The 20,580-nt window shown below is 33.4% G+C and overlaps 1 protein-coding gene across 1 annotated transcript; it reads right to left on the reverse strand.

Moving 5' to 3' along the window:
• Positions 1-322: 322 nt before the first annotated feature.
• Positions 323-10,498, reverse strand: LOC104902733 (GDSL esterase/lipase At2g42990). Its single transcript, XM_010690627.4, has 3 exons — positions 10,037-10,498; positions 2,918-3,407; positions 323-705 (listed from the first exon to the last, which is right to left on the reverse strand). The coding sequence occupies exons 1-3, from the start codon at positions 10,436-10,438 to the stop codon at positions 512-514; spliced, it is 1,086 nt and encodes a 361-aa protein (XP_010688929.2). The 5' UTR covers positions 10,439-10,498; the 3' UTR covers positions 323-511.
• Positions 10,499-20,580: the final 10,082 nt, after the last annotated feature.

Consider the following 20,580-nt stretch of genomic DNA (forward strand, 5'->3'; position numbering starts at 1 on the left):
TCTATGTGTCTTTTTCCTAAATCACTGGAAAATGAATAAAGAAAAGATGTAGACAAACTTACTATTAAATGCATCGATTTAATCTTCTTTTCTTAAAAGTAAAGCCTTGTAATTCTTTTTTTTTTAATCTAAAGCTATAGTAACTTGCGAAATAATAATAAGAACAAAGATAATTACTGCAGCAATATAGTTCACATATATACTGTCAAAAGAAAAAGATAGTTCACATATAAGGGAGATAACTACAAGACACTCTAGTGATAAAAAAAAGTTACAAAAGTGAAGGCACCAAATTGGAATAAGTGAAAACAAACAACATTGATTGAAGTGAAAATTTTGTCAAACCTCAAACTACCTAAGTGAATATTTCCTCTTCTTTGTATATAATCAAAGGGAGATTTCTGAAAGTCCAGTATAATTGGTCTCCCCTCAAACAGAAAATAAGAAAGAATTTCCATATTCTTTTTCTACATACATTCTTACCAATAATTGAAGAATACATAGTATGTCCCTACAGAAATTTGTACAGAACTGTCTTGAACAGATGTTCAGCCATAATTCGATTGGTTTTCTCAGTTGGGTGAAAAGAATCCCAGAACACATATTTGTCAGCATCAGAGCAGGTCAATGAATTATCCAGACTGCATAGATAACTCATCTCCAATAATCCAGTCCCACAACATGCTTTATATGTAACTTCCATCCCTGTCAATTCATCAAATCTTTATTAGTCAATCAACTTATAACTACCCCAGCCAAACTCATAACTACTAGTGTATCATCATCATCCATCTCTAATCAATCATATATGGATCAATATTCTGAAAATTGTTACTCCATAGTCTCCATATATGCCTTTTTTTTTATTAGAGTTAGGGTTAGGGTTTGACTTTGGTTTAAGTTAGTTAATTATGGTTAGAGGGGGATTAGTGGTTAATGACTAACGGACTTTAATCGCTGTTAGTCATTAAGGGTAATTGAATGCATTCTTTGAAAAATAGATGATATATGGTAAATTTGAAAACTCGAAAAGGTATATAATGCACAAAATAAGAGGTATGTGGTGAAAAAATTGTTCTGTTATATACATCAAAAATAAAAACAGAGAGGTCATCTATATACTAATAGAATGCCACATAAGTTCTGACAAAAAACCTCTTTTTCTACCGGAAATGACTCAAAGAAGGTGCACGTAAGGATTTGATCCATCAACCATTTACTTAGAATATCATCACTTTTAAAGCTATATCACCTCTTATATAAATCAAGTCCAAATTACTAAATGATTTTACCATATCAAAAAAGGCATATCAGCAATCCCATTCAATTTCATAATAGAAAAACCAGCAAAAAGTCAATATATACTTACATTAAAACTGGCAAAACTGATCCAATAGCAACCCAAAATTGACCTTAAACATGAAATGACCCCCACTTGACAACAATCCAACCTGAATCAAGTTGATTTGAACTTGACCGGATTCAAACCAAATTATTCCATCAACTATGATTCAATAAACAAAATTTGTTTTAATTTTTTAATACTTTTTTATTTACTTTTATATTATCTTCTATATGTTGTTTTTTAAACAATGACTTATAATATTTTATATTAATCATTATACTATTTTTGAATTATTATATTTAATTTAAATATTGACCTGACACGCAACATAACTGACCCGACCCAACCGACCGTGTGAATGCAAAACAACACGTCGTGATTTGACCTCAACACGGACCTGAAAATAAGCAGATAACACGACCTGAAAATAAGCAGATCCAAAACAAACCCGATCCGGATTGACCCGGTAATTTGGATGATCTGGTTGTTTGCTACCTCCACTAACAATGGTGGAAACGCATATGAAATACTTCTCCATTTCTTTACTGACAATATTTTTACTTTCATCCTTGTCGATGTACAACTTTGACCATTAATATCTCTAGTCATATTGTGAAAATTATAAAAAGTTGAAATCTTGTAAATATTTAATGAGACAAATCCAACTACACCTTACATGCTTAAATTTCAGATTTTTGGTCAAAGTAAGTGCATGAATAGTGCAAGTGACAAACGTTGCAAGTAAAACAAAAAGGAGGAAGTATATACTTAAACTTTTCTCCAGTTCTTTCGATGAACACCATGAAAATTTGAATATCTATATTATATTTATATATATCACGATTAAAACACGTGGTAAAAATTATACCGTGTCGCTCTCTCAAATGCTTACATGGTATAATGTAAGTTATTATCAATCATCAAAGTTATACTTAAGACGAAATACTGACGTACACATTATATATATATTTTTTTATTAAATTACTTAGAGGTATCACCAATATCCAACAACTAGTTATGATAGCATATAGTGGCTTTGTTATCATAGACTCATAGTCGCCGAATAGCACTAGGTTACTTGTCTTAGATGGGCCAAAAATATATGAAGTCCATATTTTGTTTTGACCACATTGTCATAACTCCCATACTTCAAGTGGTTACTTTCTTTTAAGAGGAGAATTAATCTTCAAGTGGTTACTTTGTACATTATTAATCTTTAACTTCGTTCATAGAACACAAATTTGTATCATAAAATTATAAATAACATTTCTATTTTTATATAATTAACACAAGTCCCCGAATATGTTCAAACCAGCCTCTTGGTCATATATATGCAAGTAGCTATTTCAATATCACTATCACCCGATGAAACGAAATGGTCCAACAATTTTTTTTGTTTTCTTTTTTGTGCAACATGATCATTTATAAGTATCCAAAAGTAGGAAACAAAACCCATCAAAAATAAATCTATAGGGTTGGCAAAAAATAAATGAGCAAAATATCATGCACGTTGTTTTTCTAAGTCAGTTCATGTACAATTAATAAGTGGGCTCCTAAGTAGAGAAAACTTACCATATATTGAAGGCTTCCTAATCATTTGGCGTAGGACGTTATAAGGGTTAGATAAAAATACTTTGATGCCAGGTAATTGCATATTGAGTTGGTTCACCAAGCCCTTTACTTTAGCATTAAACTCAAGGGCCACATTGTTGTACTCTTCATTGCATTCATGTATTGCCATGAGATTTATTGTCCTCTCCAATGGCAAACAACCCATTGGAGGAACGCCGGCGAGTGAGATTTTCCGAGCACCAAGACTATATATCTCTTCCACGAACTTCCTCGCGAGTCCAACAAGGTGATCCTCGAACTCTTGGATCGTGTAACACGCCTGAGTTGTAGGCAATAAGTAGTAGTTTTCTAGGAAGTCGTTTGTTCCCATGCTCACTAAGTATACTGCTTCAGTTATGATCTCATTTGCCTTAACCTCCCCAACATAGGCATGTAATTTCTCTATGTACTCCTTGTAATATTCAATTTCTTGCCAAACTGGTATCACATTCTGTGGAGCAACAACAATCAATCATTATTTCTGTCCAAACAATTCATTTGCCCAAACACTTAACTACTATACTCTTAGAGGGTGTTTGGTATAAAAAAATTAATGTACGAAACGGATTCAAATAAGCGTTTCTATTTCTAATTGTTTGGTATGAGTGTTAGGTAACAAATACCGTTTCCGGAGGGATTTACAATCCCCCCATTTGTTATCCTTATCAAACTAGTGGAAACAAATCACGTTTCCTTCCTGAATCATAAACCTCTCAATTGTTTCATTCCACTAGGATACCAAACAACTATTAAAGGTAACAACTATTATTTCCATTTCCCCTCCTTATCCAAATCTTTTCCATTCCGTTTCCATTAATCATATCAAACGCCTCCTTAATGTATTTCTTGATATACATAGGCTCCGTTTGGTTGGGCGTAAAACATTTTCAGTATAAAATTATTTTCATGGAAAACAATTTATAATGTAAAACACAATTCTAAAATTAATTTTCCGTTGTTTGATTCAATGTAAGAAAATTGATAAAATAAAAGGAAAATGAAAGGAAAAGTAAGGAGATTGTGAGAGCAGTGTCCAGAGATACAAGAATAAGGAATGAAAACAATTTACCTTTATTTTGAAGGAAAAATGATTTTCCATCGTTGGAAAAGAAATTTTACCCCAAAGGAAAATGATTTTACACTCATTTGCAAACCACAATTAATGTAAAACTAGTTATTAGGCCCGGGCTATGCCTCGGGTAAGAAAAAATTTCATTTATTAATATAATACTTTATGATAATAACAATAAATACAACTTAGTCTAGTGGTTAAGACTTTAGTATATATACTTGAGGTCTCGGGATCAAACCCTATACTACGCAATTTCAAAAAAAAATTATCGTACATAGATTACATGACCTAAAACTCCCTAGGGGTAGTACTGTAGTGGTCAACACTGCTCTTCAAATGGTATCGTGCACATATAATTAATTGTAATGAACATGCAAATTTATTTATTTTTAAGGATGCAAGGGATATATTTAATAATATTAACTAATTACAACACATATTTGTAATTTTGTGGAAACATGGATCACTAAGAGATGTTAGATGAGATGGTAATTCTTTGAAAACCCTTACATAAGGTCAGGGGTTCGAGCCTAGCCTTTAGCATATTTATTTTTTAAATGATGACCACCTGACTTTGTTGGTGAACAGACACGTGGCAAAATTCTAGTGGCAGGAGGAGGGTGACACGTGGCGCATCGACGTTGTTACGCACGCCTTTTAATATATTTGTATAGATTGAAAATAAAAGAAAAGAATTTTTCATGAAAATGATTTACGCCCTACCAAACAGAGTCTTAGTTCCTAAAATCATATATTCATATTAGAAAGTTAAATCATGCAATTTACAATTTGTAGCAAAAGAAATTAGTTTGTTTGACTACCATCGTAATATAAAATTAGTTCACCAAAAAATTAATGATTTGAGTTTTTTTATTGCTAATTTGTACCAAGATAGATGTGGTCAAAACTTTGTGTAGGCTCGTTGCCTATATTGATAGGAACAAATAATCTGGATTGCCCTCTGTAAGGTACCAACCAAAGGCCCACTTGTATCACCAAGCCCCTCCACATCCCCTTCCTTGGAAGAAAATTTGAGCCCGAGGTATGAAACGGAAAGTTGGGGTGTGCGACCATTAATCTACTCCACATTTTCTCATTGATCGTTTTATAGTGTTGTCATTCTAAAAGATCAAACGTCACTTTAATTTTTCTTACTAACGCTCTAAGCCTCTAAATACATAGAGGTCCATTTTTATGTATTTAACTTCATTTCTCTTATTTCCTCCTTCATTCTCCATTTCATCCCACATCCCCCCTCCATGGTGTGGTGGATCCAAATTAACAGGTTAGTGGGTTTAAAATATTTTTCATTATTTTAGTAGGTGTAACTGGTCTAATTTTATAGAAATAAAACTAAATTTTTTATAGAATAATACAATTTAAATAGGGTCAAATGACCCCACACCTCAAAGGCTAGCTCCATCCCTGCCTCCACCCCCATTCCTCCTCCTCACAAGTCATCCAGCAAACTCACATTTTTCGACGAGCTCACATTTTCTAACAACTTCAAAGTTTTCCAACACCTTGTCGTTAGCACCCCAAGTAATTTGAACATCTTGTCATATCTCCTGAAAAGCTTAGTGTAATTAAAAAAGATTGTGAATAATAACTCATACCGGAATGACTTGAAATTGCCAAAAAAAAAAAAAAAACCCAGACGTCTACAATAGATGATTGAACTCGTAATTAGGCCCCTATGCAAGTGCCCAACCACATGTACAAGCGCCTATGATAGGCGCCCAACCACCGGTATCTACCATAGGCTTTTATAATTGTGGTTAGGCTCCTTGCTAAATCGTTTGAAGCTACGGATTATAGATTCAAGACATTCCATCAGTGTTGTCTGAAAAAGATTAACTACATCAACATTTTCCGGTGATATGATGACGTGATTGGAAAACTTGAAGTCGCTGCAAAATGTGAGCTTGTCGGAAAAAATATGAGGTCGTGTGGTCTTCATCCAATGAGGAAAGAGATGAAGTTGAAATGGATGAGATAGAGTGAAAGATATCGGGATTAATAAAGTTAATTATCAAGTAACAATCGCAATAATAGAGTCTCTAACCTGATAAAGTTGCACTCTATCTTTCCTTTTCTTAGATGGGTGGGAACTAGGGAAGGGGAGGATCATGGGAGATCAGGTAGGGGTTGTGATCATTGGAACTCTAGTGAAAAAACTTTATATGTCACAAGTTAACTGATTTGGTTTTTTAAAATCCGCATCCATTAAGTAAACTGATTTGGTTTTTTAAAAACTGGATCAGTTATTATTGGTTATTGGAGCGAAAATTGTGAAACAGTAAACTAATACGGTCCATATGAGGAACCGGATCAGTTAGGCTTGATACGTTATATAAACCGCAACCTATTTTCCTCACCCAATCAAATCTCCCAACAAACCCTAACTCCCTCTCTCATCCGCTCACTTTTCTTCAATTCACTACTCTCCCTCCTATTCTGATCTGCTCCTCCCTCCTCACATGCCTCTCCTCTCAACCCCCCAAACCCTGACTCCTCTCTCTCCTCTTCTAATCTCCTCCCTACTTCCTCCAATGACGAGGCGTTTCTCGAACAACCACCAACGCCACTCTTCTCAAATCATTATAGCGCCAACCGATAATGTCGCTAACGAAAAAGGAACCACCACAATGCCAACCACCCAACCGTTCATTCTCGCCGCGCAGTCACCTACTCACCATCACTAGTTGCAGTATCGACAACAACCACAACCCAAATTCACCCCCAAATCTAGGGTTTGAACTTTTTTGAGCTTTTGGAGATTTGAGCCATTAGATCTAGGCTTTGAATTTTTTTTATAGATAAATTTAATTTTCTCTTGTAATATTCAATTATTTGTTCCTCTCTTTTTTGATATAGGTTTATTTGAATTTAGGGTTTTGTTCATTTTCTTAGTTTTCTTTTTTTGTGGAATATTTTTGGATTATTTTCTTTGTAATTTCTCTGTATTTCTGTAATTTTCTATAAGTTTCATAGATTTCGTTGTAATCTATGTAATTTTATGTAAATTTCATAAATTGTTGAATATTGATTTTAATTTCTGATTTTAGTTGATTCTTTGTAATTTGTAAATATTTCAGTTGTTTATATTGCTGGTCTTCACAGTAAAAATTCATTCAATTTTGCTTGCCTTTTGGTAATATGTTCACAAAAGCCGAAGGAAACATGGGATGAGTGCAACCTGCAGGTTGCTTTTTTGTGACATATATATCATCCTCAAGTGATCCGGTTACGGGGTGAAAATCGGATCAATTTTGTCAAACTAATCCGTTTTCACCCCCTAACCGGATCAGTTTGTTATATATCTGGTCCGGTTATTTGAAAATCGAATCAGTTTTTTGGATTCGTAAGACCTATTTTGACCGGAACGGTTGAATTTTTTTTCACTATTGCAAGAACCGAGCGAGGGATATTGGAATGGGAATGAAGGAGAGAATGGAGCGGAAAGAAAAGGAAAGATCATTGTATTTTTATACTAAAATACAGGCCGATACTAAAAAAAGGGGTGGCATGTAGCAAATCGATCCCTTTTCATTTCATATTGTAGCAGCTTTGAAGCCAAGTGTAATATGGCGGAATGAGGATGGCTTCAAAAGTCTACCTCATATTCACATGACTAGATAGTAGTTATCTCTTTAGTGGATATTAGTTATCCTTAACCTATGCTATTAACTTAGTATCCAATCTTCTTATACTGAAAGACAGACTAACCGTAGTAGTAGTCTTCACATGCATTGATCAAAATCATAAAGATTTCATCCTAAAACCAATTAGTAATAGGAGAAGTAGCTTATGAGACATTTTTTTAATCTCTAACCCCTTACTTCTGCATAACGATGTGGGACAATACTATACATACACTTGGGAGATTTTCAACACTTGTTAATCTAATTTAGTTATGAATTTGTTGTGCACTATGAAGTGCAACACATATCAATTGTCATATATATATATATATATATATATAATAATATATTATATATTATATATATATATATATATTACGGATGTACTATTATTTGTTTTATTTAGTATATTAATTCTACAGTGGTCCACTTTGATTATGATTATATTATCAGCTAATATTTTGTAGACAACGACACACCATTATAAAAGTTTTCCAAGTACCGGGTAGAAAAATATCTTAAATCACGTAAAAATAAAATAATGTGAATATATATGGTACCAGTGCCAGGGGTGCATTTTACACAGTTGCACACCCAATAATTTTTTTAGCAACAAAAGGCAACAATAAAATGACAAACAAGAAAGAAAATACTAGCCTACTACTGGTACTTGGGAATTGTAAAGGTTGTTGGAGAAACTGCTAGTTGTGTATGCCCACAATAGAGCAATACTCCTCGTCGCGTGTCCTCGGACTTGAGTTATTGCTATAACCGGTGACGGGTTAACGTAAATGCCAATAAACTTATACTAGTCTGTATAGATTAATGGAACATTCCTATTATCAATGTGGTCCTTGTTCTACACTTGAAGAAAAGACAGATCTATTTATACAATTAGTGACGAATTCAGAATTTTTATATTTGATGAACCTTAAGTCCTTAACTAAAAATGTTATTTCCTTTTAATAATAAGATTTTTCTAAATTGTATATAATTATATATTCCCTCTATTCCAAAATATAGTTCTCATTTCTCTTTTTTCACGGTAATTTATGCAAGTAGAATCTAAGAGGGAAAGTAAAGATTTTTTGTTTATTTAAATACATGTTGTATGGGAAAAGATGATTTTAGGAGAGAGAATGGAGAATAATTGGGGAAAGAACATTAATTGTAACATTTTAGTTGAGTAAACAAAGGAAAAAAAAAAATTCAAGAAGCAAATAAATAATGGAACACGGTTTTTCTGGACAAATTACGGAAAAATGTAGAACTAAATATGGAACTGAGAACTATATTTTGGGACACCCAAAATGAAAATGGGAACTATATTTTGGAACGAAGGGGGTATTATGTATAATTTCACAAAATGTATGTGTGTATATATATATATATTATATTCCATTCTTTTTCATTTGACTTTAACAGATACCTGACTCTTAATAAAGTGATCGATATGACGATATCCACTTACTTTATTCTATGTTTGACGTTTAAAAAAGTTTAATCTAACCATACGATCAAACAATAAATTAAAGAGTAATTTAACGCATTGATACTCCGTGACACAAGATTAGGTGTTATAGTACACTCTACTTATAGTATTAGGTAGCTTTCGGTGTTGAATTTGAGGTTGGCCCATAGTAGATATTTCACCTACCTATATTGCATGATATCATTCTTTTCATCTTAATAGTTTGTAGTATGTAAGCCTGCGACGTATAAGTAACAAGCAAGTACTAGTACTAACCGCCAAATGAAAAGAAAAGGTCTCATGTACTATATTATACACAAGATATCCGAAATATCTTCTATATGATGATTATGTCCTATTACAATATAATCATCTCACAACTTCATTAAATATGGAACATTTAATCATAGAAATCGAATAATATTTGTATTTCCATATTATTATTTAGTCTTTTTTATTATTAAGGTAAGGAGAAAGCTTGACAAGTTGGGGAATAAAGGGGATCCCAAGTTGTCAAGAGTGAGAATCGATCCCAGGCCAGTATCTCCTGGAATCGAGAGGGAAGCACTAACAACTAAGCTATACCTCACTCTCATATGTTTCTTTTGTTGGTTGATATTTAAGCGATTGCGGCGGGTAAAATATACAATTGTAGTATAAAAACAATATTGCGGAAAAAATGAGAAAACTAAAAAAAAAAGTGAAAGCAACTTTCAAAACCTCTATATTTTTTAATGTACACAGTTTCATTTTTCATCGTTTGTCAATACTAAATTTCACCATTAATATTTTTAATTACCAATATATAAACATGCATTATAAAAGAGAGAGTGTATCAAGTATGCATGTATGAGTACATCAACAAATAAAACTAACAAACCAATGACACTTACCAGCACAGCAGAAGTGGTGTTATCATAGCCAGTACCAGCAGAAGCAAAATTAACACCAGTAACAAAATCTTCCATCCCATAATTAGGATCCAAATAAGCTGGAACAGTTTTTTTGAGCCCATAATATTCAGAGAAGAAATCCACAGGTACCCGCCCATTAGAAAATCGACCCGTGGGCCGACCGCCTTCAAAGTTCCTACCATAAGGCTCAAAGTTGCTCTTGAGCAATGTCTCTATCCCATTATTGTTCCCGGTGTCGACGGACGAGTCCCCGAAAACTATCACAGCCGGAACTTTACCGCGGACTACCGGGAAAATTAGTCCTAGAAGTGATACTAGGAAGAAGAAGGAGAAGAAGGAGAAGAAGGAGGAGGAAATGTGTTGACGTATGATCTTGGCCATTTTATTATTATGTGAAAGTGGCAATACAATAGTATCTTTTTAATAGTTAGTACGTGGGGTTGGGAAATAAAGAGGGGGGGATTGGTGATCAAAATATATATACTACTATTATGGGGAAGTGGGGGAGGGGGTTGTATTGTGTTAATGTGATTGAAATTAAAGAGTTGTAAGTGTTTGATAGGAGTTGATGAAAAGTTTGTTAGTTGGGAACTTGGGGTGGTATTAATGGTATTGGATTTTTGTTTCTCCATTTTTTGTGGGAAGGAAATAATGAGAGGGGATTGGAGGGAATTTGGAAGCTCCAAATTAAAGACAAAACTATATGAGTTTATCCGACTTAAACTTGAATTATCTCCATTATGAATTTTAAAAAAAAACTTAAATGGACTTGGTACACACTAACTTAGTGTGCATCGGGTTGGTAAGATATTAACTTCATATATGGAGTTCTATAGAGATATAGCGAACTTATATACAATAAAGTACTCCCTTTTCGTCCCATAATATAGTGCCTACTTCATTTTGGTGGGTCAAACTTTAAATTCTTTGACCGAATATTCTCATTTGTAAATATAAAAAAACACATTCATGTGGGATCTTGTTAGATTCGTCTCAATGTGTAGTTTCATAATATCAACTTTTTATATTTTTTATTAATACGGAATTGAAGATATTAAAGATCAAAGTTACGTCTTGGAGACCATGTAAAAAAGAAACAAGCACTATATTATGGGACGGAAGGAGTATATTTTATTAACGAAAAACATATGTGAAATTATATGCAATATAATGGAGGAATCAATTAAAATATTTTAACATACAGGAAGATCTAAGTTGCGTAGTATATATCATGACACATGTTCTAACATATGGAATGATTTAGGTTCTCCAGATATAGTGAATGTTTGAATAATATAATGAGTTTCTGCTTGATATAGTGAGTTTCTGCATAATATAGTGTGTTATTGAATGATATATAATGTATTTCTGAATGATATAGTAAGTTATGTATGATATATAGTGTGTGTTTGAATGATATAGTGAGTTTTTGTATGATATATATATATATATATATATATATATATATATATATATATATATATAGTGTGTGTGTGTGTGTGAGTGCGTGCGTGCGTGCGTGTGTGTGTGTGTTTTAATGATATAGTGAGTGTGTCTGACTAATATAGTGAGTTTCTGCATGATTTAGTGTGGGTCTAAATGATATAGTGGATTTCTGCATAATACAATGGATTTTTCAGTAATGATACGTTGTTTTGCTTGGTGCACACTAATATTAACGTGAACCGGGTCCACACAAGTCAGATTGTATGAATTTATGATGAGACTCGAACCAAAAATCACCCGATTTAAGTAAATCTATATAAATATACTAATTTCTAACTCGTGCAAAAATGCACGGAAGGTTTTATGTGGATATGATTTGTACCCGTACATAATGCACGGAAAATATTTTGTTCATTAAGCAACATTTTTTTAGATGAACCAAAAAGTCTCCAGGCCCTATTGTTAAAAATAGGGAAGACCGAGAGCTAACTATCAACACTTTGGGTTATCCGGACACATACTTCGTGAAATGGTTCTAGGAGCTTTCACCCTACCAATTGCTTCATTCACATGCTCATATATATAGTCACAATTCACACAACTACTTGTACTCAATCATGCTACCACTACAATTAGTTCCCCTGTTTCGCAGTCCCCCTCAATCCCTCTATTTTATTAAACTATCTTATTACATATTTTTATTTTTTATATGATTAGCCGAACTGTATTAATATCACAGTTTAAATAGAATGATTTCATCACAACCGTGAATGAGGTGTATCTTTAAATCTCTAAGTAAAAAAATTAATTTAAACAGACAATCACTAAGAAAATCATATAATTAAATATGACATATTGTGTCTTGATTTGCTTTCTATTTCTTGATCACCATATGATCTATTCTTTACCATATTCTTTTTGATTCTTAGAATTGTATTGAAGAACAATCTCAAACCTCTATATTTACATTGCATCACACCCGTGAATGAGGTGTATCTTAGAATTTTAGTTTGAAATATATATCTAAATAACTATTTTGCTCATAAAAATCAAATGGATATTGCGATATTTTGTCATGATTTTCTCTATATTTCTTAATCATTATATGACGTAGGGGTGTGCAAAAATATCCGATCCGAAAACCCGCCGATCCGATCCGAAATTTCGGATATCCGATCCGATTTTAAGATTTCGGATATTTCAGATCGGATATCCGGAAAAAATTCCTGGTTTTCGGATCGGATACGGATCGGGATTTTTCAAAAATTTCAACGAACCCGATCCGAAAATCCGGCATCCGATCCGAGAACCCGGTGATCCGATCCGAAAAGTTCGGATCGGATTCGGATCGCAATTCCTCCGATCCGAAATTTTCGGATATCCGGATTTTCGGATCGGATCGGATCCGATATCCGACATTGAACACCCCTAATATGACGTATTCTTTTCGGATCTTAGAGTTATTTTTTCCATAATATAGTTTGTTTGACACTGTGAGAGATAATTAGATTAAATTTCTATTAAATAAATAATTCAATTTTTTTATATGAAACACAATATTCTATTAGAATGACAACGAAAACACTGATATAAATAGCCAAATCATTTTAAAGAGCAATTTCATTACATATTTTTTTTAATAAAATCAAAAGTAAACAGAATTTAAAACGTTGAGATGGTGCAATGCATATAAACAAAAGATCAATTCATCTATAATAAGAGCAAAACTAATCAAATTTGATAAACAACACAGATTAGTAGATGAATTAGAGTGTGAATGATCATGTAACAAAATAAATTAAATAGTCAAGTAGATTAATACTATGATTATTGATTACACATTCTGAATTACTTCCTTGTACATTACATTAGTGGTAACATTCTAGATCCCTCGACGTTTAACACATTAGATTTTCAAACCCCTTCTTCAAGACTTTTCTCTATTTATCCGTTGGAGGTTGAAGATTACTAAATTATCTTTTTGCATGTTGGTTTAGTTCTTTACCTCAAATTCAATTCTTTCATTACAGTGAAGAAATACCTGATTTTCTTTTTTTAAAAAAAAGGCTTACATGAAATATAACGAAGAAGAGATTCAAATCCAACCATTTTTATTATATCCCCTATTTTTGGCCCAGGTTGATTTCTTGATTATTCCCTCTAAATCCTTCTATATTATGTCATATGAAGTATAACTTCTATTAAAAAAAATATACACAAACATTGTAAACAAAATCTGAAGCAAAACATGCATATGATTCTAAAAAATCAACTACTTCTGAATTATAATGGTTCGACAGTTTCAAATACTAAAACTTTATAATCATTACTTAATGGGATGTTTTATATTTTCTAATATACTTTCACAAATGCAATAACATAGTTATACAAATAGGCAATACACTTTAAAAATATAATTTTATTCGAATCTAAATCAGTGCAATACACTTTATTGATATAATGATGTAGTTGATACATGTCAATACATTAACTACATAGAAGAGGATTTATCATATTCAATATCCTCTACAAAGGTAATAAAAAACATAATTGGCAAAAGTAAAACTATTGTACTCATGTTATTGGCACTAGTAGAATAAAGGCTATTTGCTGCGGTTAAAAAGTGCCCTATTGCTGCGATTTTGGGCGCGCAGCAATTAAGGGCGCAGCAATAGGTATTAATAATATTGCTGCGGTTTTAAACTGCAGCAATATCTACCAATATTGCTGCGGTTTTTAGTCCAAACCGCAGCAATATTATAATTTTTTATCTATTTAACACGTAATATTGCTGCGGTTTCTGGCCCAAAACCGCAGCAATATTATTAATTAACAATAATAAAAGTAATATTGCTGCGGTTTTGGGCCTAAAACCGCAGCAATATGTACCAAATTTCAAAAAAAAAAAAATTTTTTTTTTTTTGATATTTTTTTCTTATATAATTTTTGTAGATTTCATTCCAAATTTATCAAAAGAAACTCACAGCTCCCAAAAGTATGTGGAAGAGATAGAAACAAACAATCTTTAGAGTATATAAAAAAAACACTTAACTAAAACACAAACCAGATCAAATCTGCTCTCACAAAAAAAAAAAACACAAATATATTATATAACATAAAAAAATTGACTAACAATCTACTGCATCTAAAATTACAAAACAAAAAAAAAAAAAAAACGAGAAAAAGTGATGGCAGATCTACTGCATCTAAAAGTTGAATAACAAAAAAACAGAAAAACAAAAAAACGAAAAAAAAACTACTGAAACTAAAATTACATAAAAAAAAAAAACAAAGGCAGAGGAAGGAGAACCTAAATTACAAATCGATCACGAAAAACGGAAAAAAAATAAAATAAAAGCACGATTTAGGTCGAAAGCCACACGAAACCATCTTCGATCAAAGTCTGGATCCTCTGCTAACTCTGGTTCGTCCGACCGTACTGACCCACCAACTTCCTGGCAAGATGCCGACGGTTCCGACGAAGAAGACCGGCGAAGGACGAAGAAGCTAAGGCGAGCGTCGAAGGCCACGAACGACGACGAAGACGAGCCACGAAGGCCAGCGAGCGCCGAACGCCGGCGAAGGATGAAGAAGACGAGCGTCGAAGGCCACAAACGACGAAGAAGGCGAGCCACGAAGGACGGTTTATGAGAGAAGGACCGCCGAAGAGGAGAGAGCCGTTGTGTGAAGAGGAGAGAGAAACCGCATAGCGAGAATACTGAGGAGAGAAGGAGGACGGTTGAGGAGAGAAGGAGAGAAGGAGAGAAGGAGAGAAAGAGGACAGTTTATGAGAGATAGAAGGGGAACAAAACCCTAATTTCTTTTTATACTTAAAACAACTTATATTGTTGCGGTTTTCTTGAGGAGCCGCAGCAATATATTAAAATTATATTTTTTTATACTATTTTAATATATTGCTGCGGTTTCTACGAGAAACCGCAGCAATAATGTTTGCTTAACTAGTCAAAAAAAATTAAAAAAATTTCCGTTGAAACCATATTGCTGCGGTTTTCGGACGAAACCGCAGCAATATGGTTATTTTCTATTTTTTCTTTTCTTTTTGCGTGTTATATTGCTGCGTACAGGTAAAACCGCAACAATATCACCGCAGCAAATAACATTTATTCTACTAGTGTGGTCTCGATCAATTTTTCATCTGTCTTTTAAGTTCAGTGTGCTCATTGAAAACTCATAAAATCCTCGATTGACCTGTTAATAAAATTACACATGCATAGATAGTGTAGAGATGAATAGAGATGAATGTAGAACACATTTTTGCATTCAATATTAGAGCAACACATCATCAAAGGAAGAGAAAACATGACACCTGGCAATTGAATTAATACAGGAGTTGATGAATGCTGCCAAATGATAGTGTAGATTTGTAGTGCATCCATATTTTTTATTTCTTCTAAATTGCCACTTTTATTGTCATACTAATCAAAGACAACTGTCAAATGAAATCTATGATTTTTTCTAAAACTATAAGAGGTAGTGAAATTAGTTAATTGTTTAGTACATATTCTCAGGGTTTAGGAGGTAGTGTAATTAGTTAATTGCAATAATGTTTGATTCGTGTGAATTGAAGTTATTTAAACAAAGTTCAAAGCATTCCAGGATTATTAGAAGTTATTTAAACAAAGTTCAAAGCATTCCAGATAATATAATGTTTGATATATACTTGGACCCCATGAACATAATAGGATCATGGGATGCAAATTCGCAAAGCAGATATGGGATTTACTAGAAGTAACCCATGAAGGAACTAATGAAGTTAAAAGATCGAAAATTGATTTACTTATGAATCAATACGAACTATTCTGCATGAAATCTAAAGAAAGCATCCGAGACATGTTTACTCGTTTTACTAACATTATTAATGAGTTAGCTTCTCTTGGAAAATTTATTTCATCGGAGGAACAGGTTCGAAAGGTTCTTAGGAGTCTTCCTAAGGACAGATGGATGGCTAAAGTCATCGCTCTTCAAGAAACAAAAGACTTCACTAAGTTCAACTTAGAACAGTTGGCAGGGTCACTTATGACTCATGAGCTTCACCTTGATACTGAGTATGGTGAAAGCTCCAAAACAAAATCAATTGCTCTCAAAGCAGATGATGAAGATGATTCGGATTCAGAAGAAGAAGAAGCAGCTCTCATGGTTCGAAAATTTCGAAAGATGTACAGGAACATGAAGAATGGAAACTTCAAAGGTAAAACTAAGAAATTTTCTAACAAAGCTGCTTGTCATAAATGTGGTAGTACAGATCACTTCATCAAGGAATGTACTCTTTGGGAAAATGACAAAACCAAAGAAAGGAACAAGGAACGCTTTGCTGAAAAGAACAAAGAATCAAAGGCTCCTTTCTCTAAGGCAAATGTACGCAAAGCTATGATAGCTGCTTGGGGAGATTCAGAGACGGAAGAAGAAGAGGAACAACAAACTGAAGAAAGAGCAAACCTTTGCCTCATGGCAAACAGTGACGAAAAAGTAGATGAAGAAAAAGTTGAGGTAAGTCAACATGGTCTTGAGTCAGACTTAGATTGTAAAACTAGGCCTGAAATATATGATCTTCTTTATGATGCAATTCTTGAATGTAGAGATGAACGTGAAAAACATAAACAAACGGAACAAGCCTTAAAAGTCTGCAAGGAACACATAGAATGGCTAAAGAAAATGAGAACAGATGTTGAAACAAGATTCTTTGATTTATTTGATAAAGACTTGAAAATCAAAGAATGTTATGAAAGTTTGAAAAATGAAAATTATCTAATTAATTTAGAGATTTCACACTTGAAGGAGTTTGTCCCTGTTCTGAGTTCCTTTGATATAAGATCAACCCCTTTGAAAGGATACAGATCTGAAATTGAAAATTTGAATAAAGAAAAATATTTTAAAGGAACAGATCTGTAATCTTAAAAAGGAACTGGTTGTCGCAAGGAACAGAGGCAAAATCATGAAAGTTCCTAAGTGGATTGAGAAACCACAGACCAAGAGGAAGGAAGGTCTTGGTTTTGAAAACTACAAGAAAAGGAACAAGACAAAGAAATATGTTGATCTACCTAGTGATAAGTCTTGTATGTATTATGGCGAGGTAGGTCATTACATAAATCAATGTCAACTAAAATCTGAGATGATTGGGAAAAATATGACAATAAGTAAGAAAAAATGGGTTGTCAAAACAAATCCTAGTCAAGAACAGGATCCCACGAAAGATGGGGTTCCTACAACTAACACCTAGTTGATTTTTGCAGGTTGGAGTGAGGGGGAACAACACATGGTATCTCGACAGTGGTTGTTCCAAGCACATGACAGGAGACAAAACTAAGTTTCTCTCACTCACAACCTATGAAGGTGGAAGTGTAACATTTGGTGATAATAAGAAAGGTAACATAGTTGTCATGGGTAAGGTTGGTAAGTCACCACTACACTCCACTGAAAATGTATTTTTAGTTGAAGGTCTAAAACATAATTTATTAAGCATTTCTCAATTTTGTGACAAGGGAAATACTGTAAAATTTGATAAAGAAAAATGCTTGATCATCAACATTAAAACTAAGAAGGTTATCTTGGATGGAACAAGGAAAGGAAACACATACATTGTGGATCTAGACCTTGTTCCTCAAATCAATTTAACTTGTCTTAGTGTTATTGAAGATGATTCACTTCTTTGGCACAAGCGTCTAGGACATGCTAGTTTTCATTACTTAAGAAACTTAGATCAAAAGATCTTGTTTTAGGATTACCATCCATAAAATTTCATATTGATCAAGTTTGTGATGCATGTGCACGATGTAAGCAAGTAAGATCCTCTTTCAAATCTAAAACGATTGTAAGTACCACTAAACCATTAGAATTAATTCATATGGACTTATGTGGATCCATGAGAATCTAAAGCAGAAGTGGAAAGAGGTATGTACTTGTGATTGTAGATGACTACTCTAGGTATACTTGGGTTATTTTTCTCACTAGTAAAGATGAAACTTATGATGAGTTCCTTGTCTTTTCTAAAAGAGTTCAAAACTTAAGTGGTCATAAAATAATGCACATTAGATCAGATCATGGCAAAGAATGTGAAAATTATAGATTTGATGACTATGAGATTGGGTTAGTACAACCAAGTGAAAGGAATGCAGATTCACAAGAAGAAGAAGAAGTGAAAGAGGAAAGGAACGAGGAATTTGAAAATAACATCAATGATGTTCCTGTTCCTCAAGGAGGAGAAGATGTTCCTGTTCCTCAAAATGAAGGAACTGAGTCCACCGAGGCTAATAGAGGAACAACTTATCAGAGTTCCTCATCTACTCAAGGAACTCATGAGGAACAACATGTTCCTATAAGAGAGTTTCAACCAAAACCTTGGAGACAACAAAGTCACATCCATGGAACTCATAATCAGCGACATATCCAAAGGTACGCAAACTAGATCTCAGTTAAGGAACTTTTGTGCATTTCATGCGTTCCTATCAATGATGGAACCAAGAAATCATGAAGAAGCCTTAACTGACTCTGATTGGATTACTGCAATGCAAGCTGAATTAAATGAGTTTGAAAGAAACAAGGTATGGCATCTAGTTCCCTCATCTAAACAACAAAAAGTAATTGGCTTAAAATGGGTGTTTAGAAACAAACTAGATGAATATGGAACCATTGTAAGAACAAAGCTAGACTTGTAGTAAAGGTTATAATCAACAAGAAGGAATAGATTATGAAGAAACCTTTGCTCCTGTAGTAGCTAGATTAGAAGCCATTAGAATTTTAATTGCATTTGCTGCTTACATGGGATTTAAACTATATCAAATGGATGTTAAGTGTGCATTTTTAAATGGCTATCTAAACGAAGATGTATATGTTGAACAACCCCTGGCTTTGAAAATAATAATCTCCCAAATCATGTCTACAAGCTTGATAAAGCTCTTTATGGGTTAAAACAAGCACCTAGATCATGGTATGAGAGATTATCAAAGTTCCTTTTAGAAAACAATTTTAAAAGAGGAAAGGTTGATAAAACCTTGTTCCTAAAATCTAAAGGAACTGAATTTTTGCTTGTTCAAATATATGTTGATTCGGAGCTACTAATGAAACATTGTGCAAAGAATTCTCAAGTCTCATGAGTAATGAATTTGAAATGAGTATGATGGGTGAGTTAAATTTCTTTCTTGGATACAAATCAAACAAACTGAAAAGGGAATAATTGTTCACCAACAAAAATACATAAAGGAACTATTAAAGAAATATGGCCTCGAAAATTCAAAGATAAATCACACTCCTATGGGAACTTCAACTAGATTAGATGAAGACTCCATAGGAACAAGTGTTGATCAAACAAAATATAGAGGAATGATTGGTTCACTTTTGTATCTAACTGCTAGTCGTCCAGACATAGCTTTCAGTGTTGGTTTGTGTGCTAGATTTCAAGCAAATCCAAAGGAGTCTCACCTTACTGCTGTAAGAGAATTCTTAGATATCTTAAAGGAACAGATGATCTTGGACTCTACTATCCAAGAAGTGATACATTCGAGCTAAAAGGATATGCAGATGCAGATTATGCTGGAGATCTTGTAAATAGGAAAAGCACCTCAGGTATGGCACAATTCCTTAGTCATAGTTTAGTTTCTTGGAGTACCAAGAAACAAAACACAGTTGCTTTATCCACTGCTGAAGCAGAATATGTAGCAGCTGCTGCATGTTGCTCTCAAATGCTTTGGATAAAACAACAACTTAGTGACTATGGAATAAACTTTGATTGTGTTCCTATTTATTGTGATAATACAAGTGCTATCAGTATTTCTAAAGATCCAGTGCATCATTCTAGAGTAAAGCATATACATATCAGACATCACTTTTTAAGAGAAAATGTTGAAAAAGGTTTGATTAAACTTGAGTTTTGTCAAACTGAGAATCAGATTGCTGATATTCTAACTAAGCCTTTGCAAAGGATAGATATGAAAAATTAAGGCTTGAGTTAGGGTTAATAAAAATTAAGTGATTGTTCCTATGTCATTCCCCCATGCTTGAATCAATTTGAGTGACTTTGTGTGCTAAAAATAATTGTGTTTAATTGCCTAAGACCATTGCAA

This window comes from Beta vulgaris, chromosome 9 (assembly GCF_026745355.1).
Source record: "Beta vulgaris subsp. vulgaris cultivar EL10 chromosome 9, EL10.2, whole genome shotgun sequence".
Taxonomy (NCBI): Eukaryota; Viridiplantae; Streptophyta; class Magnoliopsida; order Caryophyllales; family Amaranthaceae; genus Beta; species Beta vulgaris.